Consider the following 25,817-nt stretch of genomic DNA (forward strand, 5'->3'; position numbering starts at 1 on the left):
CATATGATATTTGTCTTTCTCTTTCCGGCTTATTTCAGTTAGTATGATAATCTCTAGGTCCATTCATGTTGCTGTAAATGGAATTATTTCATTCTTTTTTATGACAGTAATATTCTGACAAGTACATATATCACATCTTCTTTATGGATTCATCTGTCAAGGGATACTTAGGTTTCTTCCAAGTTTTAGCTATTGTAAATAGTGCTGCTATGAACACTGGGATGCATGTATCTTTTCAAATTATAGTTTTCTCTGGATATAGTCCCAAGAATGGGATCATTGGATCATGCAGTAATTCCAATTTTACTTTTTAAAGGAGCTTCCATACTGTTCTCCATAGTGGCTGTACCAATTTACATTCCCACACACACTGTAAAAAGGTTCATTTTTCTGCACTGACCCCAGCATTTATTTGTAGAATTTTTGATGATGGCCCTTCTGACTGTATGAGGTGTTACCTCCTGGTAGTTTTGATTTGTATTTCTTTACTAATTAATGATGCTGAGCACCTTTTCATGTGCCTGTTGACCATCAGTATGCCTGCTTGGGAGAAATGTCTGATTAGATCTTCTGTCCATTTTTGATTGGGCTTTTTTTTTTTTTGATATTGAGCTGTATGAGCTGTTTGTACATTTTGGAAATTAATTCCTTGTTGGTCGCATAGTTTACAAATACTTCCTCACAGTCTGTAGGTTATTTTTTGTTTTGTTTATGCTTTCCTTTGCTGTGCAAAAGCTTTTAAGTTCAATTAGGTCCCATTTGTTTACATTTGTTTTTATTTCCATTACTCTAGGAGATGGTTAAAACTCAACATTCAAAAAACTAAGATCATGGCATCCAGTCCCATCACTTCATGGCAAATAGATGGAAAAACAATGGAAACAGTGACAGACTATTTTCTTGGGCTCTAAAAATCACTGCAGATGGTGACTGCAGCCATGAAATTAAAAGATGCTTGCTCTTTGGGAGAAAAGTTATGACCAACCTAGACAGCATATTAAAAAGCAGAGACATTACTTTGCCGACAAAGGTCTGTCTAGTCAAAACTATGGTTTTTCCAATAGTCATGTATGAATGTGAGAGTTGGACCATAAAGAAAGCTGAGTGCCAAAGAATTGATACCTTTGAACTGTGGTGTTGGAGAGTCTCTTGGACTGCAAGGAGATCCAACCAGTCAATCCTCAAGGAAGTAAGTCCTGAATATTCATTGGAAGGACTGATGCTGAAGCTGAAACTCCAATACTTTGGCTACCTGATGTGAAGAACTGACTCACTGGAAAAGACCCTGATGCTGGAAAAGACTGAAGGCAGGATGAGAAGGAGATGACAGAGGATGAGATGGTTGGATGGCATCACTGATTTGATGGACATGAGTTTCAGCAAGCTCTGGGAGTTGGTGATGGACAGGGAAGCCTGGTATGCTGCAGTCCATGGGGGTCACAAAGAGTCGGACACAACTGAGCAACTGAACTGAACTGAGGAGACGGTTCCAAAAAAAGATCATTGTGACTTATGTCAAAGAGGGTTCTGCCTATATTTTCCCAGGAGTTTTAGAGTACTCAGTCTTACATTTAGATCTTTAATCAGTTTTGAGTTTATTTTTGCATATGATGTTAGAGAATGTTCTGGTTTCATTATTTCACATGTAGCTGTCCAGTTTTCCCAGCACCACACTTGTTGAAGAGACTGTCTCTTCTCCACTGTATATTCTTCCCTCCATTGTTGTAGATTGTGTGCATGCTCATTGTAAATGGAATTATTCTTTTCTATGGCTGAGTAATAGTCCATCACACACACATATATATATATATATGTGTGTGTGTGTGTGTGTATGAGATATATATATATTACATCTTCTTTATCCATTGTTCTGTCAATGGACACTTAGGTTGCTTCCAAATCTTAGCTATTGTAAATAGTGCCAACTCTTTGCAACCCTTTGGACTGTGGCCTGCCAGCCTCTTCTGTCCATGGGATTTTTCGTGTTAAATTTTATCAGAAGCCTTTTTCTATATCTATTGAGATGATCATATGGTTTTTATTCTTCAATTTGTTAATGTGGTGTATCACATTGTTTGACTTATAGATGTTGAAAAATTCTTGCATTCCTGAGATAAATCCCACTTGATTGTGGCATATGATCCTTTTAATATATTGTTGGAGTTGTTTTGGTAGTATTTTGTTGAGGAATTTTGCATCTATGTTCATTAGTGATACTGATCTACAATTTTTTTTTGGTGATATCTTTGTTTGGTTTTCATATTAAGGTGATGGTGGCCTCAGAGAATTAGTTCGGAAGTATTCTTTCCTCTGCAATATTTTGGAATAGATGGGCTTCCCTTGTGGCTCAGCTGGTAAAGAATCTGCCTGCAATGTGGGAGACCTGGGTTCGACCCCTGGGTTGGAAAGATCCCCTGGAGAAGGGAACGGCTACCCACTCCAGTATTCTGGCCTGGAGAATTCTATGGATTGTATAGACCATGGGGTCACATAAAGTCAGACACAACTGAGTGACTTTCACTTTTCAGAGGAATAGGTGTTAACTCTTTGAATGTTTTATAGAATTTACCTGTGAAGATATCTGGTCCTGGACTTCTGTTTGTTGGGAGTTTTAAAATTGCTGATTCAATTTCAGTACTGGTAATTGGTCTGTTGATATTTTCTACTTCTTCTTGGTTCAGTCTTCAGAAATTATATCTTTGTCCAGTTTCCTGGAGGTTGTCCATTTTATTGGCATATCATTGCCCATAGTAGTCTCTTATGATCTTTTTGCCCCCAAATTTTCCTTACTTAAAAAAAATATATATTTATTTGGCTGCATTCGGTCTTCAGCCGTGGCACATGTGGCATGAGGGATCTACCAGGGATGGGACCTGAGTCCCTCGCATTGCAAGGCAGAGTCTTAACCACTGGACCACTAGGGAGTCCCTCCTGTGATGTCGTGTATTTCTGTGGTGTCAGTTGTAACTTCTCCTTTTTCATTTCTGATTTTATTGACTTGGGCTCTCTCTCTCTTTTTTTTTCTTGGTGAGTTTGGTTAAAGGTTTATGAATTTTGTTCTTTTCAAAGAACCAGCTTTTAGTTTCATTGATCTTTTCTCTCTTTTTTAAAATTTTTATTTCATTTATTTCTGCTCTGATCTGTATAATTTCTTTCCTTCTACCATTTTAGGATTTTCGTTGTTCTTCTTTTTCTAGTTGCTTTGGGAATAGGGCAGCCTTGTCTTAAAAAAAAAAAAAAAAATCACTGAGCTCAAAGAAGAGACCCATGATTGCTACCGAACCTACCGGGTACCGTTTACTGAAGTCTCTTCCCAGGATTTTTGTGCTTTGGGATCACCTCATGATTTTACACCATAAATCAGATAATTCATGCCTTTGGTCCTTGGTTGCCAGCCATTCTCCCCTCTCCTGCTGACTCCCATCTAACCACCCACTCTCCCCCAACAGAATAAATATTGCGTGAACGTCCCTATGGATGAATGGAGTGGATAAAAGGAGAATGGGATGGAATGAATGAACTTAGAAGCTGCAAAGATGCCTGGAAACGCAGAAATTCTCATGAATTGCAAATTTATTGACTGAGAAGGTACTGGAATTAGGAGGTAGTTGTACAGAAACTAGGGAGGGAAAACTGCAGAACAAGACGCAGCTCCAGAGCTCAGTGGCTTCTTATGGTGGATTCAGATGTGAAGGGCTGAGAAACCTCAGGGCAATATCATGAGAGCGGTAAGCCCATCGACGCCCACGGAGAACACCTCCAGCCTCTTCGTCTCCGTGGAGTCCGGGGGGGCCTTACTTGCCTGGCCAGGTAGGCGCCTGCTTCTGCTGGGTCTGATGGCAGACTGGGACGCCCTTGCCGCCCCCGGAAGCACCCCCGGAGGAGCCGCCGCCGCAGCCGGAACCGCTGCCGCCCCCACCGCTAGAGATGCAGCCGCCGCCGCCCCCGGAGGAGCCTCCCAGGCAGACGGATCCACTGCCGCCGCCACCGCTGGAAAAGCAGCCGCTGCCCCCGGAGGAACCGCCGCCGCAGCCGGCGCCGGATGAGCCTCCTCCGTAGCTCTGCTGGGGCAAGCACGGGGTCTGGGAGGTCTGGGAGGACGAGAAGTATCCGGAGCCACCCCCGGAGGAGATCCCGCCGCAGCCGGAGCCGCCCCCAGAGGAGATGGCCCCGCAGCCGCCCCCGGAGGAGATGCCGCCGCAGGCAGAGCCGCCCCCGGAGGAGACTCCGCCGCAGCCGGAGCCGCCCCCACTAGAGACGCCTCCGTAGCTCTGGCACTGGACCTGCTGGCCGGAGGAGCCACCGCCGCCGCTGGAGTAGCAGACGGTACCGGAGGAGCCGCCGCCGCTGGAGTGGCAGACGGTACCGGAGGAGACGCCGCCGCTGGGGTAGCAGACGGTACCGGAGGAGCCGCCGCCGCTGGAGTGGCAGACGGTACCGGAGGAGCCGCCGCCGCTGGGGTAGCAGACGGTACCGGAGGAGCCGCCGCCGGAGGAGTAGCCTTCGCAGCCGGAGCTGCCGCCGCCCCCGGAATACTTGATACTTCCACCTGAGCAGCCGCCGCCGCCACCACCCCCGGAGCTGCCGCAGCTACCAGAGCCACCGCCGCCGCCGCTATAGAAGACGCCGCCGCTGCCGCCAGAGGTTTTCCCACAGCCCACTGGGGGCTGAGGGGTGGGCTGCTTTTTCTGGTGAGACATCTTGTCTAAGGAGGAACAGAACCCTGGAAGGAGAGCAGAGAGCATCAGTGGGCCAGCTGCAAAAGGATGCGGCGGCAGAGGCAGCTGCATCCATGGAAACGTCCATCATCCTCTGAGCAGCACTGCCTCCGCCAGGCTTGATGCTCTTTCTGATCGGATTGGGAAGAGCATTCAGCTGGGACTCCTGGATTAGTGCTTTTAGAAAAGGGTTGTGTTTCTCTTGAGAAAGTCTTTACCAAGTTTTAAATAGCCCACTTAGTGGTACCCATTTCTCTTTCTTTCCCAGCTTTGCTTCAGGCCTCTGCTGTGTGATCTCCCGGCAAATGACCCACACATTTTCTGTTTCCTCATTTCCTGTAAAATGAGATGGGTCGAGTATTTCACTCCTTGTTCTCTGATCCCAACACTGAGTGCAAATGGAAAATTACCACAAACCTCACCTAGGGTAGGGGATTTTATCCACTCCTGGGACAACAGAGGGAGGTTTGTTCCAATGCTAGAGGGCTGTTGCACCCCATTCTTTGCAAAACAGAATTAGTTTAAACTCTTGGTCTGTTCCACTGACCTCAGCCAGGATCACCCACCAGTTACCAGAAAAGGCAGTCTTCCCCATTTTCCTGTCTGGAAACAGGAGAAAGGATCCCAGTGATCCTTTGGACCAACATCTCTGACTAGGAGATATCAAGCAATGCTTGCCAAGGAGGCAAGCTGGGTTGAGGGGACCAAACTAGCAGGAATTGTGTCCAGCATCTCACAAGTCATTTCCCTCTCAGAACATCTTGTGTAAAACAAGCAATGGGTTCTTATGACTGCTAACATCTCCCCATCTGCAGCATCCTCTGAATCATTCTTCCTGTTCTCTGAAAGTACACTCAACCTCTCTTCCTTACAAATCCACAAAGTCCATCCAGCCCATCCACAGGCTGCTGGGACAGTCTCTGCAGAATGCACTTCTATGCCAGGGACAGGCCATGTCTCTTATAGGGGTGCCAGAGAGACAGGAAGATAGTCTTGTCTTTGTGGCATTTACATTTTGGCCAGATCAGAAACACCATCTGTACAGCAGTAGCTCAGCTCTCTTTCCTGCCTGAAGCCCCTCTGAACATGGATGCAGTTGGAAGAGCAGAGGTCCTGTAGGTCCTAAAGGGGAGAGAGGCCTTGCCCACCTGTCCCCTGGTCCACCTAGCCCATGCAAGCCTGGGCGAGACCGACTTGGAAGATGAGAGCCAGTAGAACTCACACTTACCCAAAGCACCAGGAAGGATGAGTGAGGAGAGGAGATGCTTGCTGGCTGTGTGAGGAGCACTGGAGCTTCTGAGGTTTTATACTCTCTGTAAGTTCTGACTCATCAGCTATCGATCTGGACCAGCCTTTCATGTTTGGCCTCAGTTACGTGACCTTTGGCTGTCACCCCACCTCCCTGTGATTGTAGTCATGGGGTGACCCATTCATGAAGATTTTGGCATTCTTGAGATGGGCAGCCTCCTGTATGACTAGCCCCTTCTCTGATGCAAATGTGAAGCAGGCTGGCTAGCAGGGATGGTCAGCCAGAGTGGATGTTAGACATTGTTTGTAAAACTCCTGGCATGGGGCACATGCCATCACCAGAGGGCTGTGCTTCAGGAATAGGTCTCAGACTCTTCAAGCAACCTGAGAGAGTCCCACTGGAGTTCTTAGTCTTTGGTCCAAGAAGTAGGAATTTTCACATCCCACTCTTTGGCTCCTGGTCCTATTGCTTGGAACCTCTTAGAATTTTAGAGAGGTGCTCTTTCTTCTTTGCCAAGTTTCTCCCCCGGGGTTTCACATGAGCCTCACTGGGATGTTCCTGTCTTGCTTCCTGTCTAGAGAGAGTGTGTAAGCACCTAGCACCCACTTCTGGGTTGCACAGCATGGACAGCGCCATAAGTAATGGGGCACTGGTCGCAGTTTTGATTTACTCCTGAAGACAATGAATGTCTAAAACTACTGATCTTTACTATTGACTTTCCTTGTAGAAGAACAAGCTAAAGAGATAGACCATGTGGTTCTTCCCACCAAAGCCATTCAGCTCTGGGGTCTTGTCTTGTGTGGTAACACTGACCTCAGTGTAAGAGGCAGCCATGGAATGGAATGGACTTGAGATTAGGTGGCTGGATTTGGGTGCTCCCTGTGCTACTTGCCAGCTGTATCACCTTGGGTAAAGTCACAGTACCTTATGCAGTGCCTACACACCGGGGGCACTTGGTAAGCATTTGTTGATTATTGAACAAACTTTCTGATACTCAGTTACCTTGACTATCAAATAAGAATGGTAACTGTTGTTTTACTGAAGCCGTGAGGGAGTCCACAGATGGCGTGAGGCAAGCTCTTATCTAGGAAAATAACTTGGAAATTCCTGGCTGACCCTGGACCAGTAGCATCAACTCTGTGTATGAGAAACAGCATTTTGTCCTCTTCTTTCATCATTGGAGCTCAACTGCTGTTGTTTCAGATATCACATTTGAAGTTAGTTCCACCCAGATACGTGTTGAAATGACAGCTCCAATAATACACTGACGGTTAATTATGGTGGCGTTTTAATGATCTGCACGATCTGATTAGACTGTGGCCTTCAGAAACTGGTGGCACTAGTTCAGTTTGGAGAGCATGAACCCAGGTGAGCCCAGGAGGAGCCCAGGTGCTCCCCTCCTGAGAGAATACCCAGGAGGGAGAAGTCCGGATCTGCTGGAGAAAGCATGTTTCAACTTGAAGCTGAAGCATCGTGGAGGTTTTGGAGGGGGAAAAAAAAAAGGCTCCAACTAGCTGTGGGTATAATAAAAGACACATAATAAAGGACCGCTTTATTTTGTTGGGTTCACTGGAGACGAAAAGATGTGGACCAGGTTCCCACACTGATCTGTGGACCCATGTTGGCCCCTTCCTGTGTGTACCCTAGTCCTCAGGAAAATGTAAGTAAAAAGATGCCAGCAGACGGTTTGTGAGAAGGAAAGTCTAATTCAGAAATCATGAGCCTCTTACCTTTTTTGGGCGTATATTAAGGCTTCGTTCCTTTTAAAAGTGATGTTGACAAGAGGTCCAAGTTGTTTCTTTCATGTCCTTATTTGTCAAAATGAGAATTTGGCTATCATATTATTCAGCTATCACAGTTTTTATGAGGGCGATGTTACTTCTTTATGAAATTCTAAAGTTTGGGAACCTCAAGTGCAGGGGACTCCAAAGAGCTAATAATCTTGAAATTGCCTGTATTAGTTTGGAGCATTTATGTTCTTATAAGAAAGATATGATATTTTCTTTCTATCAGATTTAATATCCTAATGCTTTATTCATTAATCCAGCCAACTGTTTTGCCGAAAGCTTCAACTTTCGTTTCAGGTTTGAAAGATTTGTTAACAAAAGAAACTACTTGTTAAACACAAATAAATAATTTCAATATTTAATAGAGAATTATCTAACTTACTTTCAATATGCAATCATTAAAAGAAGAGAGAAATAGAAACAGTAGAGGAATGTAATAGCACATACATCACCCAACTGGGACCAAGTAGCATCCAGATTCAAACTGTGCTGGAAAGCCCCACCAACCCCACCAGTAACAGCAATCTGGAGTCTCAGTTGGAAAAAGATACTGGACGACGCATCCACCCTACAGGTGAGACTTCAAAATTGCAGTTTTGGGGGGTCCTGCTTATAATTCCAGGCCACAAACTGATACCGTCATCAGTTTGTGAACAAATTGCAGCTCTGGTTTCACATTAATCTTTTTTTTTACAATACTGTTTGTTTTATCTTGTGAGTCAGAGGGTTTTGTTAAGCCCCAGGTGTGGTTGGCTAGACTTCCTCCAGGGGCTCAAGAATTCTAAAACCTGCTCCCTGTCTTTTCTATATTGCTGCTGGTTTTACTAGAAAAAATCGGGGCACTCATGAGCAGGCACATAGTCATGGCACTGACCAGGCAGGTCAGAAGCAAGGTCAGAGGTCTGCTCTGCTTTTTTGTCTCTGAAGCCTGAACAAGACTACTTCCATTTAATTTCTCTAATACCAACACCAGTGTACTGGGCAGTGTGCTAAGGAGTACAGAGGAGTTTTTTAGAGCTGTGCATGGATCCCCTTGGTAGATTTGGGGGAGGGGCACTCCATGCCTGCCTCTGCTACTCTGCATGAGGTTTAGTAAGGAAAATTTTCTAACTGGATTTTGTTAACATGAGGAGGAGGCTGAGGCAACATGGTATTGACAGCTGTGCTCGATCTCGTGGCTCTGAGTTAACCTTGCCTCAAGTGTGAGATATGAATCTGATTCTCCATTTTATCCCTTTCAACCAGAAGTAGGGGGGATATCTGTGTGGAAGTGGTTGATGATTACATATTGTCTTTATCAAGGAGGAAATGATGAAAGTTTGTAGAATTATAACACTTAAGTATTTGGAGTTTTGCAAGACTTGGCATTCAGATTTCTAAAATTTGTAGCTTTTAGACACTTGAATCTGCATATGTGCTTGCTAGTACATCTGGGTTCTGTAGCCTCACAAATGAAGTCATTAATCCTGCCTATAACTGTGTCCTTAGAGGGGATGGCCCTTACAGCAAATCTTTCATAGCTAGGCATTAGCAGGTGCTCAGTAAATACTGATGGTAAATTGAAGGGAATTATTGAGACTCATTGACTTACAGCCCTGTAGGAGGCAGGACCTGGTCCCTGTCCCCAGGCAAGCCCCAGTGTGAGGGGACATCACAGCTCTTGAACTGAGGAACCCTCAATCTGATAGAAGCCTGCTCATCACCATCTTTAAGTACCTAAATCTTCATATTTGCATTCTCATGACTAGTGTTGACAACCTACCTGAGGAAAAAAGGGCAATGGATGGCTTGTAAAGAATAAAATGGACACAGGGCAGGGGTTCAGGAGCACTGGAAGGTCAGGCATAGAACTTGCAAGCCCTTGGTGTTGTTTATATTCACTGGGAAAAGTTTTCTGTTAGTCACAGACCAGGAGGCATCTCAGAGGCCCAGACACCCCCCTGGGTTGCCATTTGTCTCCTCTCTCCAGCCCTCCTGGTCAGCAGGTTCTGTTACTTAGAGATCAGGCAGAAGGACAGCACTATAGCAGCTCCTAGCTGCTGGAATTCCTTCTCCAGGAAGCTTCCCTGGGTTCATCCCAACCATTGTTTCCATCTCTCTTGCCACTTTCCTTTTCAAAGGTCTTAAGGAATGATTGTACCTTTACAGCCTGCTAGCGGCACAACCAGAAGCCTTGTCCTCTTTGTCAAGTTACAACTGACAAACCTTGAGATCAGGGTCTCCTTTAGTTCTTGACGGCCCACTGGGACCTTCTCAGGATGTGTTTACTCTTGAGATGTATCTCTCTCAGGTGCTCCTGGAGCGCATACTTGCAGGGAGGAGGAGGACGGTGGCTGAGATGTTCTGCATTCCCAGGGAGCTTGTAGCATGTGGGGTGAGCCATGTACCTACGGACTTCCTGTCTGGACAGACGCTTGGGTTTATGGACTGCTGTCACGTGTCTTATTCATGTCTCACAATGGTCCTGTGTGCTCGGGGATATCTTATCTTCATTCCCCAGCTGAGGAAGTGCCTCATGGAGGCCAATGCAATTGCTCAAATTCCCAAAGCCAGGATTTGGACTCAGTTCTTTTGATTCTAAACCTTGTGTTCTTTGTAAGCACTGCATACCTCTTCTTTTGGATTGATGTAGGCAGAACAAAGGGATTGCACCCCCTCTCCTTTCAAGTCAGGCCCAGGCTTGTGCCCTCTGGGAAGTAGGGGACAGAGGAACCTTATATGGGCTCTCCTAGCTCCCCAGGGACTCTTGTATGCATTGGTGGATGGCAGCAGCTGGAAGGACAGTGGAGGTCACCCAATCAGTTTCTGTCATTTGTAGAGGTAGACGACAAACCCAAAGCCCAGAGAGGCTAACACACTTCCCAAGGCCACACAGAAGGGCCAAGAGCAGAACCTGGGTCTCTCCTCCCCGCTCAGTACTCCTACTGCAGACCCAAGAGGTGACAGTCTGCTTTCTCCTGACAAGAGTACCTCCAGGTGTCGGCAGTCAGACCAGAGAGTTGTTAGAATGACAGTAAAAGTCTTTCAGAGCTGAGCAGACTCGCTCAAGGAAGCTGCTGGACCTGCGTGCTCTAGCCTCTGGGCCTGGAAGTTAACTGCTGATGTCTAGAAGCCCTTTCACAGGTGGGCAGCTGCTCTGTAGCCTGAGGGCTCAGGGCCTACTTCCCGGGCTTACACATAAAGTTTATAGAAGGGAGGAGCAGCTGCTGCTGCTGCGTCACTTCAGTTGTGTCCGACTCTGTGCGACCCCATAGATGGCAGCCCACGAGGCTCCGCTGTCCCTGGGATTTTCCAGGCAAGAACACTGGAGTGGGTTGCCATTTCCTTCTCCAATGCATGAAAGTGAAAAGTGAAAGTGCAGTCGCTCAGTCGTGTCCAACTCTTCGCAACCCCATGGACGGCAGCAGTGAGCAGCATCTGCGGGCCTGATCTCCTGCCCTGAAATCGGCAATGTCGCTTGACCCCTCTAAGGACTTTCACACATGGTGGTGATAGCAGGTCCAAGCACGCTGGCTCTTTGACCACCTTCTCCACTGGTGTCTGTGGGTGGATAATCCAGGTTGTTTTAACTGAATCCCAAGTCAAATGGAATCTTGGAAATCAATATGACGCAGAGGGAAAAGCAAAAGCATTTCAAATCCATAGCCTTAAAGGCTTTTTGGCCTAAAGGTTTAATCCTAGTTTTTTTTCCCTTTGTTTAAATTATTTTTAATTGAAATATAGCTGCTTTACAATGTTGTGTTAGTGTCTTACTGTACAGCAAAGTGAATCAGATATATATATCTCCTCTTTTTTTGGGATTTTCTTCCCTTTTAGGTCAACACAGAACACTGAGTAGAGTTCCCTCTTCTATACAGTAGGTTCTCATTAGTTACCTATCTTATGCACAGTAGTGTATATAAGTCAATCCCAATCTTCCAGTTCATCCCCCCAACCCTTTGGTATCCATATATTTATTCTCTACGTCTGTGTCTCTGTTTCTGCTTTGCAGATAAAATTGTCTATGCCATTTTTCTAGATTCTACATACATATGTTAATATATGATATATGTTTTTCTCTTTCTGACTTACTTCACTCTGTATAATGGTCTCTAGGTCCATCCATGTCTCTACAAATGACCCAGTTTTGTTCCTTTTTGTGGCTGAGAAATATTCCTTTGTATATTCGGACCACATCTTCTTTGCTCATTTAATCCCAGTTTTTCAGGCATGTGCTGCTTTAGGTGACCATGCCAAGGCACTTCTTTTCTGGGGGTCATTGAAAAGCAGGGCAAGGTGAGTGCTCCCTCCACTTTGGTTTTGAATCCTCTTTGGTACTTATGTGCTGCTTTCAGAAATTGCCTCGTCTGCCCTGGGCTTTGGGTGTAACTTCTCTCTTACTCACAGACTGTTCATAGGATTTACTACTGAAGATCAGAATCTAGATCCAGTCCCTGTCTTGGCCAGGAAAGCTTGTTCCTCAGACTTTCTGGCTATTCTTAATTTTTGTTCATCCTTCCAATGATACTCTTAATTTCAAAAGCTGAACCTGTTGAAATTCGGTGGATGACTTGGGGCAAATCTTCTCACTGCCTACAGAGTAGAAAATGATCAGTTTGGTTGCAGAGTCTCTAGTGACTTTTTCTTTTGTTTCATCCATGTGCTCAGAGAATCCCAAGGTGAGAGACTATAGGACCATTGTTCACATCTGTGTAGGTTCCCAGGGTCTTTCCTTCTGCGCTATGAGCACCGTCCAGGCAAGATCAGATCCTCCTAAATCTCCAAATCTCCACAAGGCTGGGCCTCAGTGTGAATATTTGATAAATATTTGATCAACCAAGAAGATGATCCCAGGGCTATTATAATCTGATTTATTTTTCTATGGAAAGTAGCTTATATAAATTGGCCATGGCAAATGCCTCTCCCTTCCCATCCCCCATCTTCCATCTAAGGCACCTCATTGCCCTCATTGTCTCCTGCTTCTTATTTTCAGAATCTCCCTTGGATTATGACTTCCAGAGATCCTGACCACCTGAGATCCAGTGGTCAGCTTTCTGGCTGGATCTGAAGCAACGCCAGGTGACCTGTGAGGTTTGCAGTCTCTGCTCTGTTCTGAAGGGTAGGGATCAGAAACTTTTCTGAGGACTTGGGATCAGGGAGGACCTGTGCTCTAAACCTGGACCAACCACCAGTGACTTGACTTGGGGTCAGGGAGGACCTGTGCTCTAAACTGGACCAACCACCACTGACTTGACTTGGGGTCAGGGAGAACCTGTGCTCTAAACCTGGACCAACCACCAGTGACTTGTGAGTCTGGGCCATGCACTATCCCCCAAACCTGTTTCTTCATCCATAAGGTCAATCTGACTTAGTCCTGTACTGGTTTCCTTTTGGGTAGCCTCTCCTTCCCCCACCCCTGGCCAAGTCCACTCTTTGGACAGAGAGGAGGGGACGATGAGGAGGGTCAGAGGTAGTGATAGGGAAAAAACTAGATGGAATGACAAGAACACAGGCCTCTTGGAAAAGAGCATCAGTTCAGTTCAGTTCAGTTGCTCAGTCATGTCTGACTCTTTGTGACTCCATGAATCGCAGCACGCCAGGCCTCCCTGTCCATCACCAACTCCCAGAGTTCACTCAAACTCACGTCCATCGAGTCGGTGATGCCATCCAGCCATATCATCCTCTGTCGTCCCCTTTTCCTCCTGCCCCCAATTCCTCCCAGCATCAGAGTCTTTTCCAATGAGTCAACTCTTCACATGAGGTGGCCAAAGTACTGGAGTTTCAGCTTTAGCATCATTCCTTCCAAAGAACACCCAGGACTGATCTCCTTTAGAATGGACTGATTGAACCTCCTTGTAGTCCAAGGGACTCTCAAGAGTCTTCTCCAACACCACAGTTCAAAAGCATCAATTCTTTGGTGCTCAGCTTTCTTCACAGTCCAACTCTCATATCCATACATGACCACTGGAAAAACCATAGCCTTGACTAGACGGACCTTTGTTGGCAAAGTAATGTCTCTGCTTTTCAATATACTATCTAGGTTGGTCATAGAAACTCTCATATCTCCCTGGATGCCAGCCTCAGGCTCAAATCAGAGGCATTTTGGGAGCTTTTGTCCCCCAAGAGCATTTCGGCCCCTGAGCTAATTATGGAGGAGGAGGAAGGGGGACAGCAGGAGGGCTGGGTGAGGAGAGTTGGCCTGTGTTATGAGTCACATTTGCAGTGTATCATTACCCAAGGTGGATGTAATTACACTGGATTAAGAAAGGCATGTGAACACTGCGATGCTTTAGAACCTCCTGAAATTAACATCTATTCTTTTAGGTCTCAGAGGAAGGATTAATTTGGCTCCTGAATGTTCCTTTGCAGTGAATCCCTTGGTGGTAGAACTGGCCTTCTTACCCTCTAGTAGTGAGTTATTCTGCTGTAAAATACAAAAAAAAAAAAAAAAAAAGAAAGAAAAAAGCCTCACTACAAATAATTTGAAAACAAAGCAAAGAAAAACAGTCACCTATAATTCCAGTATTCAGATAGAACTGGTGTTAAGGTTTTGGTGATTATTTTTATCTTGCTCTTTTTTCATTTATCCTTCCCTTTTATATAAACTCGCAGTTTGGGGTGCTGATTTTCCATGTGACTTTGTTATCATGCGCATACCATCGTGTTCCTAAAACACCTCTGATCTGAGCCCGGGGCTGGCACCCAGGGAGATGGGAGAGTTTCTATGCTCTTTTCCACGGCCTCTTAACCACTAGTTTTAGTGGCTGTGTTCCACTGCTCATTCTGAGTCTTACTGCTTAGACCTTCCAGCTATCGGGGAACCTCTGAACCCTTGAGACCTCATTACTGAATTTTGTTGGGTCTTGGTTATCTCCCTGATGGGCTGCTGGTGGGACTTTATATGTAGGATGGCTGCCCAGTAGCTGAGGAGAAGAAAGGTTTGTTGTGTGAGTGCCATCCTCCCCCTCTACTTCTCATCTCCCCTGACTCTCCTTGTGCAGGAACCAGTGCCTCAGTTTTCCTAGACTCTGTCTAGCTCCACAATATCATTGTTTCCCTCCAGAGGTTTTCATCTTGTCTCCTTCAATGTCATCTTCTCTTCACAGGCTTCTGGGTCACCATTCCCTTGGGAACATGTGATCGGAAGCAACGTCTTTTAATGTGTGTGTGAGAGGATATGGGAGGGGAGGCTGTGGGGAGGGCAGAGGATATGCCCTTGGATATGCATTTGGATAAAAAGTCACCAGTGTAATGGGAGCTGAGTGCCTGAGGGGGCCAAGGGAGGCAGAGAAAGGAAGCAGCTGGAAAATTCTTCTTGGAAGAGGTGAGTTTTGTGTTAGGATTGGAAAACAGTGAAAACCATAGATAGGTTTCCCCAGATTTAGGCTTCGGGTCTCGTATTGCCTTCATGTGTATGTGTGTACGTGTGATATGTGTGCATAAGTCTGTTTCGTGTCTGTCTCCTCTCCCTGTGCCCGACTCTTTCTGGTAGAACCTGTTCCCTCTCTCCTTGGACAGGATTGTGGGCACTCCTTCTTGGCCCTGAGATTGCTCTCGACCCTCACTTGTTAACCTGCTCTCAGTGTCCGTGACAACAGTGTTGTGTGTGTGTGGCTGACCCACACCTTGCATCACGACCTGTTTCTCTAGCCATGGCAGTGGATTTGCTCTATTATGTCATTCTTCTGCTCAAAATCTTCAGTGTCCCCACATCAGGATGAAGCCTGGGGTTCTTAGTTCAAAGGGCCTTTTGTGGTTCAGTTTCTGCTCAACTCTGACTGTTCCCCTTATACTCATAACTCAGTCGCTTCAGTCGTATCCGACTCTTTGCAACCCCATGGACTGTAGCCTTCCAGGCTCCTTGACCATGGGATTTTCCCTGCAAGAATACTGGAGTGGGTTGCCATGTTCCCCTCCAGGGGACTATTCCCCTAGAGAAGCATTTTGCTCCAGAGAGATTCAGGCCCTTTCCTCCGCTGAGCCATGCTAGGTTTGTGTTTTTTCCAGAGATTTTCCTTGCACCTGTGAATGCCCCTTTTCCTCAATGTGCCAAGCTTCTATTTTCCTTTCAACATCCTATTACATATCACTCCTCCAGGAAACATTCCCCAGCACCCCAGTCTGATGGCGAGAACACTTCGCCTTGCAGGACAGGACCCTGTCTCCCACTAGACTGAGGTCTTCTTGAAAGGGCTACCAGATCTTGATCACTATCCTGCACATCAAGCATTCAGCACAGTGTTTGGCACAGTCCACAGGGAAATGTGTGTAGAATGGATGGGTGAATGAATGAATTGCTCTTCATCTGCCCACTCCTGGAATTGTCAGTGACCTAGATAGTAGCTGTTTCAGCCTAGGTGGGGTGGATATTAACTCTTTGTCCTATTTTCATCTCTCCAACAGGACTGCTTGCTCCTGCAGGTCAGGGATGGCATTGTAGCTCTTAGTAAACCTGGAGCTTGTAGACGCACTAGGCTCTGAGTCAGTGTTTATTGAAAAGAGAAGAGAAAAAAGAAAAAGAATGAGGTAGAGAATGGAGGAAAAGAGAGAAAGAAGGGACCACAGGATTGTTTCAGGATTTATAACAATGCTGGTTTGTATCTGGTCTGAATGTCTTTCTCTCTCTATCCAAATTTGAGTTCTCTGATCTAATTCTGGCAACTCCAAGAAATTACATAAGGCCCCTAAAGGGGGAGATAATTGAGATTAGATAGTTTTAGAAGTTTTAAAGTGAATGTCAGGATAGGCTTTTGAATTACTGATGTGATTTCATTGTCAATATAGTTAATATATATTAACCTACAAGTACCCATCCTTAGAGGTTAATATACTCAAGTGTGGATGTGAGATAAGTACGAATGTTAGAGTTGGTCTATAAAGAAGGCTGAGAACTGAACAATTGATGCTTTCAAATTGTGGTGTTGGAGAAGACTCTTGGAAGTCCCTTGGACTGCAAGGAAATCAAATCTTTAATCCTAAAAGAAATAAATCAACCCTGAATATTTATTGGAAAGGCTGTTGCTGAAGTTGAAGTTCCAATACTTTGGCCACTTGATGTGAAGAACCGACTCACTGGAAAAATTCTGATGCTGGGAAAGATTGAAGGAAAAGGAGAAGAGGGCAGCAGAGGATGAGATGGTTAGAGGGGGTCACTGACTCAATGGACATGATTTTGCAAAAAGTTGGACACCACTTAGCTACTGAACAATAACACCAGCACTCATCTTATCTCTTAGAGTTAAAATTCTTTCTCCTTCTCTTCCCTTCCTCTTTCCAAACAAGGTTGAGAGAATAATGAGCATCTGATTGAAGTATGAGATGTTACTCAAGATTACAGAAGGCACTATGGATGCAAGATAGACACCAGAAGAAAATCTCTTTTTGTGGAAGAAAGTAGTATTTTTCCTATGGGAAGAGGTGAGGTGGTAAGTAGGTGAGTCCTGGGGAAGGAGAGATAGACCAACAAGAAAGAGATTCTAACAGGATTATGAGTCAAAGCAAGAATGCTCAATTTCTGTGCCATAAAATTTGCCAATAGAATTAAAAGAATAATTCAAGAATGTGAAAAAACTTGCTTGATTTCTGCTTATATTGATGAAAAGATTAGCTTATTGTTAGTCAATAGGATAAAATGTTGAGATTGGCCTGAACAACTAGCCTGACTGAAATCAGCTGAGAACAACTAGAAAAAGTGGCCAAAATATAAAAAGGCTTGTGTTTGAAGGCACTGGAGAGTTTCCAAGACAGTGAAGATTTTAGAGCCAAGATCATGGAGAGAAAGAAAGCAAAGTCAGTCCTGCATGCTGTGCCACTTTTCCACTGGGAACTTTAGAAATTAAAGCACCAGCTGAGAATATGATCAGAAAGTGGTGGCTAGGAGACTGAGAAGATGAACAGTCTTTGAGCTTTATCACAGAGTTTGAGGGACAAACATTGGAATTCACAAAGCCAGACACCAAAGTCTATTCTGTATGTTTTCATGGCATGACTAAACTAAGATGTTGCAAGAAAAGTTTTTCTCTTTGATGGATAGGGTGGAGATAGTGATATGGAAACCTGAGAGCAGCTTTTGTTATGTTGGTAATATTTTACTTTTTGATCTATAGGCTACATTACAAAAATATGTTCATGCTGTGATAATTCATTAAGTTTTACAGTTAAGAGTTACATACTTTTATGTAAATACATTAACCTTGTACTGAGTGTATTAAAAATAAAATTCTACAAGCAATAAATGCTGGAGAGGATGTGGAGAAAAGGGAACCCTCTTACACTGTTGGTGGGAATGCAAACTAGTACAGCCACTATGGAGAACAGTGTGGAGATTCCTTAAAAAACTGGAAATAGAACTGCCATACAACCCAGCAATCCCATTGCTGGGCACACACACCAAGGAAACCAGAATTGAAAGAGACACGTGTACCCCAATGTTCATCGCAGCACTGTTTATAATAGCCAGGACATGGAAGCAACCTAGATGCCCATCAGCAGATGAATGGATAAGAAAGCTGTGGTACATATACACAATGGAGTATTACTCAGCCATTAAAAAGAATACATTTGAATCAGTTCTAATGAGGTGGATGAAACTGGAGCCTATTATACAGAGTGAAGTAAGCCAGAAAGAAAAACACCAATACAGTAAACTAACGCATATATATGGAATTTAGAAAGATGGTAACGACAACCCTGTATGCGAGACAGCAAAAGAGACACTGATGTATAGAACAGTCTTTTGGACTCTGTCGGCGGGGGGGAGGAAGGGGTGATGATTTGGGAGAATGGCATTAAAAAATGTATAATATCATATAAGAAACGAATCGCCAGTCCAGGTTCGATGCAAGATACAGGAAGCTTGGGGCTGGTGCACTGGGATGACCCAGAGGGATGGTATGGGGAAGGAGGTGGGAGGGGGGTTCAGGATGGGGAACACGTGTACACCCGTGGCAGATGCATGTTGATGTATGGCAAAACCAATACAATATTGTAAAGTAAAAAAATACTAATAATTAAAAAAATAAAATCAATGATATAAAATTTGACTGTCAAAATATATATATATATATATTAATATCTGTGAGTATGGTTTCAGTGTGTCTGCCCTCTGAGGCCCTCTTGCAACACCTACCGACTTACTTGGATTTTTCTTGGCTTGGACGAGGGGTATCTCTTCATGGCTACTCCAGAAAAGCGCAGCCGCTGCTCCTTACCTTGGACGAGGGGTATCTCCTCACCGCTGCCCCTCCTGACCTTGAACGTGGAGTAGCTCCTCTAGGCCCTCCTGTGCCCACACAGCCACCGCTCCTTGGACGTGGGGTTTCAGCTCAGCCCCCTGCCAGTTCCCAGCGGAGCTGTCAGCGAAGCGCTCCTGAGCCATGCCCTGTGGGGCAACCCAAGACGGGCGGGTCATGGTGGAGAGGTCTGAGAGAATGTGGTCCACTGGAGAAGGGAATGGCAAACCACTTCAGTATTCCTGCCTTGAGAACCCCATGAACAGTATAAAAAGGCAGAATGATAGGATACTGAAAGGGCAACTCCCCGGGTTGGTAGGTGCCCAGTATGTTACTGGAGATCAGTAGAGAAATAACTCCAGAAAGAATGAAGGGATGGAGCCAAAGCAAAAACAATACCCAGCTGTGGATGTGACTGGTGATAGAAGCAAGGTCTGATGCTGTAAAGAGCAATATTGCATAGGAACCTGGAATGTCAAGTCCATGAATCAAGGCAAATTGGAAGTGGTCAAACATGAGATGGCAAGAGTGAATGTCGACATTCTAGGAATCAGCAAACTAAAATGGACTGGAATGGGTGAATTTAACTCAGATGACCATTATCGACTACTCTGGGCAGGTATCCCTTAGAAGAAATGGAGTAGCCGTCATGGTCAACAAAAGAGTCTGAAATGCAGTACTTGGATGCAATCTCAAAAATGACAGAATGATTGCTGTTCATTTCTAAGGCAAACCATTCAATATCATAGTAATCCAAGTCTATGCCCCAACCAGTAATGCTGAAGAAACTGAAGTTGAATGGTTCTATGAAGACCTACAAGACCTTTTAGAACTAACACCCAAAAAAGATGTCCTTTTCATTATAGGGGACTGGAATGCAAAAGTAGGAAGTCAAGAAACACCTGGAATAACAGGCAAATTTGGCCTTGAAATATGGAATGAAGAGAGCAAAGGCTAATAGAATTTTGCCAAGAGAACGCACTGGTCATAGCAAACACCCTCTTCCAACAACACAAGAGAAGACTCTACACATGGACATCACCAGATGGTCAACACCGAAATCAGATTGATTATATTCTTTGCAGCCAAAGATGGAGAAGCTTTATACAGTCAGCAAAAACAAGACTGGGAGCTGACTGTGGCTCAGATCATGAGCTCCTTATTGCCAAATTCAGACTTAAATTGAAGAAAGTAGGGAAAACCACTAGACCATTCAGGTATGACCTAAATCAAATTCCTTATGATTATACAGTGGAAATGAGAAATAGATTTAAGGGACTAGATCTGATAGATAGAGTGCCTGATGAACTATGGATGGAGGTTCATGACATTGTACAGGAGACAGGGATCAAGACCATCCCCATGGAAAAGAAATGCAAAAAAGCAAAATGGCTGTCTGGGGAGGCCTTACAAATAGCTGTGAAAAGAAGAGAAGTGAAAACAAAGGAGAAAAGAAAAGATATAAACATCTGAATGCAGAGTTCCAAAGAATAGCAAGAAAAGATAAGAAAGGCTTCCTCAGTGATCAATGCAAAGAAATAGGTGAAAACAACAGAATGGGAAAGATTAGAGATCTCTTCAAGAAAATTAGAGATACCAAGGGAACATTTCATGCAAAGATGGGCTCGATAAAGGACAGAAATGGTATGGACCTAACAGAAGCAGAAGATATTAAGAAGAGATGGAAAGAATACACAGAAGAACTGTACAAAAAAGATCTTCACGACCCAGATAATCCCGATGGTGTGATCACTGGCCTAGAGCCAGACATCCTGGAATGTGAAGTCAAGTGGGCCTTAGAAAGCATCACTATGAACAAAGCTAGTGGAGGTGATGGAATTCCAGTTGAGCTATTTCAAATCCTGAAAGATGATGCTGTGAAAGTGCTGCACTCAATATGCCAGCAAATTGGGAAAACTCAGCAGTGGCCACAGGACTGGAAAAGGGCAGTTTTCATTTCAATCCCAAAGAAAGGCAATGCCAAAGAATGCTCAAACTACCGCACAGTTGTAGTCATCTCTCATGCTAGTAAAGAAATGCTCAAAATTCTCCAAGCCAGACTTCAGCAATATGTGAACTGTGAACTTCCAGATGTTCAAGCTGGTTTTAGAAAAGGCAGAGGAACCAGAGATCAAATTTCCAACATCCGCTGGATCATCGAAAAAGCAAGAGAGTTCCAGAAAAACATCTATTTCTGCTTTGTTGACTATGCCAAAACCTTTACCTGTGTGGATCACAATCAACTGTGGAAAATTCTGAAAGAGATGGGAATACCAGACCACCTGACCTGCTTCTTGAGAAGTCTGTATGCAGGTCAGGAAGCAACAGATAGAACTGGACATGGAACAACAGACTGGTTCCAAATAGGAAGAGGAGTACATCAAGGCTGTATATTGTCACCCTGCTTATTTTACTTCTATGCAGAGTACATCATGAGAAATGCTGGGCTGGAAGAAGCACAAGCTGGAATCAAGATGGCCAGGAGAAATATCAATAACCTCAGACATGCAGATGACACCACCCTTATGGCAGAAAGTGAAGAGGAACTCAAAAGCCTCTTGATGAAAGTGAAAGTGGAGAGTGAAAAAGTTGGCTTAAAGCTCAACATTCGGAAAACGAAGATCATGGCACCTGGTCCCATCACTTCATGGCAAATAGATGGGGAAATAGTGGAAACAGTGTCAGGCTTTATTTTTTGGGCTCCAAAATCACTGCAGATGGTGATTGCAGCCATGAAATTAAAAGATGTGTACTCCTTGGAAGACAGTTTATGACCAACCTAGATAGTGTATTCAAAAGCAGAGGCATTACTTTGCCAACAAAGGTCCGTCTAGTCAAGGTATGGTTTTTCCAGTGGTCATGTATGGATGCGAGAGTTGGACTCTGAAGAAAGCTGAGCACCAAAGTATTGATGCTTTTGAACTGTGGTGTTGGAGAAGACTCTTGAGAGTCCCTTGGACTGCAAGGAGATCCAACCAGTCCATTCTAAAGGAGATCAGCCCTGGGTGTTCTTTGGAAGGAATGATGCTAAAGCTGAAACTCCAGTACTTTGGCCACCTCATGTGAAGAGTTGACTCATCGGAAAAGACTCTGATGCTGGGAGGATTTGGGGGCAGGAGGAAAAGGGGACGACAGAGGATGAGATGGAGTGAACTCCGGGAGATGGTGATGGACAGGGAGGCCTGGTGTGCTGCAATTCATGGGGTCGCAAAGATTCAGACACGACTGAGTGACTGAAGTGACTGATTAATATATGATTAAATTATTCATGTATTTACTTGTTCTCTATGATTCATTATGATGTTTTACTCCTCATAATCCCCACTGGATCCTGTGTGGATTACTGAAGAGTTACATACAGTGAGGTGTGCTTGCCACTGCTGAATCACGTGTCCTCCTTATTTTAGTAGCTATGCACTAGTTTTTTTCTTTTAGGAAAACACTGAAGTTTGTGCTAGACTGTGTGTTTGGAGACTGAGTTCTTTTCTTACTAATCTTGGAATTTGAGGTAAGTCACTTGACTTTACCTTAAAACAAGATGTAAAATAATTTCAACCTCACAGTTATTGGATTAGCATATGAGAAAGCCAAATTCCAACCTTAGACCATGAGTGAATTTTATTTTTTAAACTTTTTATTGGAATATAATCGACTTAGCCTTCTTCAGTGGCTCAGTGGTAGAGAATCTGCCTGCAATTCAGCAGACACAGGAGACATGGATTGGATCCCTGGGTCGGGAAGCTCCTCTGGAGGAGGAAATGGCAACCCACTCCAATATTCTTGCTTGGTAAAATCCCATGGATAGAGGAGCCTGGCGGGCCACAGTTCATAGGGTTGTAAAGTCAAACATGACTGAGCATACATACATACACTTAATTGATTTACATTGTTCTGTTTCAGGTTTACAGCAAAGCAAACCAGTTACACATATACATATATCCACTGTCTTTTAGTGGAGAAGGAAATAGCAACGAATTCCAGTATTCTTGCCTGGAAAAATCCCATGGACAAAGGAGTCTGGTGGGCTATAGTCCATGGTGTCACAAGAGTCGGATATGACTTGGTGACTAAACCACTCTTTTTTAGATGCTTTCCCCATGTATGCCATTACAGAGTATTGAGTAGAATTCTGTGTGCATTTTTATTTTTTAAAATTATAAACATTTTCCTTTAGATCTTTATATAATACCTAGTACCTTATGCAAGTCTATAGGAGAGTTTTTCATTCACAGTTGGACGTTTACCTCCAGTTTCTGAATTTCAGAGTCCCTGAGGTCAATGGTACATTTCACTTGGAATTATCTTCCTCCAGGAAATATGAGAATGAACATTCTTAATTGGGAGGAGGATTAGGAAATTCAATCTGGGAATATAAACCACTCAACTGAGTGCTTGCAAAGGAGAAGCAAGAGAAGAGGTACTTTCCCTCCCTATCCCCATCCCTCTCTTGGAAAAGTGACTTATGTTTGAAGATTGTGGGAAGAGGTAGGAAATATTTACTATACAGGTGTAAATATATAACTGAGTGATAATTTGCAGAGAATGAAGAAAATGCCATTTAAATGTTATTTCTGACCTTCAAAAAGATCTTACTGAGCTTAATATTTTCACTTATTTGCTAATATGGATAGATTGTCAAACTAAAATTTTATTTTAATCATTTCTTCATGCCATGAATAGAATGCATGAAGGTGATATTTTATAACACTTGATATATTTTTCAGAAATGTTTATAGCTATGTACTACTTTTAATGTGTATTAGAACAAGCACTACAGATTTATGACTTTTGTGGATATTATTATGGATATCCATATAGTCAAAACTATGTTTTTTCCAGTAGTCATGTATGGATGTAAGAGTTGGACCAAAAAGAAAACTGAGCACCAAAGAATTGGTGCTTTTGAACTGTGTTGTTGGAGAAGACTCTTGAGAGTCCCTTGGACTGCAATGAGATCCAACCAGTCCATCCTAAAGGAAATCAGTCCTGAATATTCATTGGAAGGACTGATGCTGAAGCTGAAACTCCAATACTTTGGCCACCTGATGAGAAGAACTGACTCATTGGAAAAGACCCTGATACTGGGAAAGATTGAGGGCAGGATAAGAAGGGGACAACAGAGGATGAAGTGGTTCAATGGCATCACTGACTTGATGGACATGAGTTTGAGTAAACTCCGGGAGTTGGTGAGGGACAGGGAAGCCTGGCGTGCTGCATTCCATGGGGTCACAAAGAGTTGGACACGACTGAGCAACTGAGCTGAACTGACAGGTAACTAGATCTCACGTGCCCCAAGAAAAGATTGAATGCAAAAGGAGAAGTAAGTGGCAAAAGATGAGATTGTTAGATAGTATCACTGATCACTGACTCAGTGGACATGAGTTTGAGCATGCTCTGGGAGATGGTGAAGGACAGGGTAGCCTGGTGTGCTGCAGTCCATGGGGTCACAAGGAGTAGGACACAACTGAGCGACTGAACAACAACAATGGGTATTATTGCTTAGAATGAGGAAAGAGAAAGTAATATGCAACCATATACCTTTTCCAATAAATTTGGCTAAGTAAACACAATGAGTCAACCTAGAGAAAAGTATTAATAATACAGATGATGCATGGATATGGGAAAACCTATGAAGGAGGTATGTGAATTACTGAGGTTTCAGAAACCCTAGACTACTATGTGGACCCTACTGTCTCCATTTGGAGGGTTCCAGACATCCTCCTGGGTTATGCAGACTGTGCTGGGTTATGCAGACTGTGCTGTAGAAGTCTGGTCTCCATGTTTAGTTAAGGACAGAGGGAAGGGTCAGAAGTGTGAGGGCAAGTCCACCTCTCTCTCTCCTCGACCTGAGGGAGATGCAGATTCAGGAGCATCTGTTTTTGGAGGCAGGCCAGAGAAGACACACTTCACACAGACACACCGTGAAGCAGGCTGCATATCCTCTGGGACCCTAGTCCTAAGTCTTGTGCCTCAGCTTCTTCTGTTCTGCCTTCAATTCATTCTCAAAAGTGGGTTGTGATGAGACCCTGGGGACTGAATCAGTGTCAGGAAATGTGAGGCAGCCTCCCAGTGTCGTCACTAGCCAGCTGTGGGACCACACATAGTGTGACTGAATCTCTCCGAGTCTATCTCCTCATGGGTAACCTGGTTTTGCTCTGCCTGTGTTTTGTGGATGTTGTGAGGATTAAAAAATATCTATTATTCTGGAAATCTATTAGAAAATAGTGTTTGATTTGATGCTTGTTGAATTCAAGAAAAGATTGTACAATTAATTTAAATCAAAGTATAGACATCTGATAGTTCAAATGGGTCTTCACTGGGGCACACAGTTTATTAGGATCAGAATTATAGTGGAAAGGATGAAGCTCTTATGGTGAAATGTCAGGAGTCCTTGAGAGGATGACAGTGGAAAAGAGATCTGGGGAAATTTTTCCTGGCAGATTTTCTCCATGGGTTTACCTTCCTTAGGGTTGGAGGTTTGACTAGCTGGTCCCTTTGTCCACTTCTCTCCCATGTTCTTCTCTGAGTCACTCATTTAGTACTGAACACTATTATTAGCAATCATAGCAACTACTGTTTGTTGAGCACATACTGCGTGACAAACACTATGTTAAATACTCTAGTGTTTATTAATCTAAACCTCACCACACCCTGACAGACTATTACCCACATTCTACTGATGACAAAAGTGAGGTCTGAGGAGCATAAAGGCCTTGCTCAAGGTCATACACTCCAAAGTAACTGAGCAGGATTGTAGGCAGGTCTGTCTGACTCCAAAACTCAAGTTTTTCAAACTCTTCCATCCTGTGTGACACAATTCTGCATCAACATCTAGCATCAGCTAGTATTTCCT

At 44.1% G+C, this 25,817-nt stretch overlaps 1 protein-coding gene and 1 long non-coding RNA gene across 3 annotated transcripts; one reads left to right on the plus strand and one right to left on the minus strand.

Moving 5' to 3' along the window:
* Positions 1-3,282: 3,282 nt before the first annotated feature.
* On the minus strand, positions 3,283-8,290 carry LORICRIN (loricrin cornified envelope precursor protein). Of its 2 annotated transcripts, none has more exons than XM_070367074.1 (2): positions 4,937-8,290; positions 3,283-4,723 (listed from the first exon to the last, which is right to left on the minus strand). In XM_070367074.1, exon 2 carries the CDS (start codon positions 4,698-4,700, stop codon positions 3,795-3,797), a length of 906 nt encoding a protein of 301 aa, XP_070223175.1. In that variant the 5' UTR covers positions 4,701-4,723; positions 4,937-8,290; the 3' UTR covers positions 3,283-3,794. The 2 variants fall into 2 exon arrangements, with proteins under 2 accessions (XP_070223175.1, XP_005909637.2); XM_005909575.3 differs by having other exon boundaries at positions 5,947-8,289.
* LOC138987188 (uncharacterized) lies at positions 8,193-18,427 on the plus strand. The gene is made up of 3 exons (XR_011463590.1): positions 8,193-8,328; positions 12,727-12,852; positions 17,016-18,427. It is a non-coding gene; the product is annotated as an uncharacterized lncRNA (long non-coding RNA).
* Positions 18,428-25,817: the final 7,390 nt, after the last annotated feature.

Source organism: Bos mutus, chromosome 3 (genome assembly GCF_027580195.1).
Source record: "Bos mutus isolate GX-2022 chromosome 3, NWIPB_WYAK_1.1, whole genome shotgun sequence".
Classification (NCBI taxonomy): Eukaryota; Metazoa; Chordata; class Mammalia; order Artiodactyla; family Bovidae; genus Bos; species Bos mutus.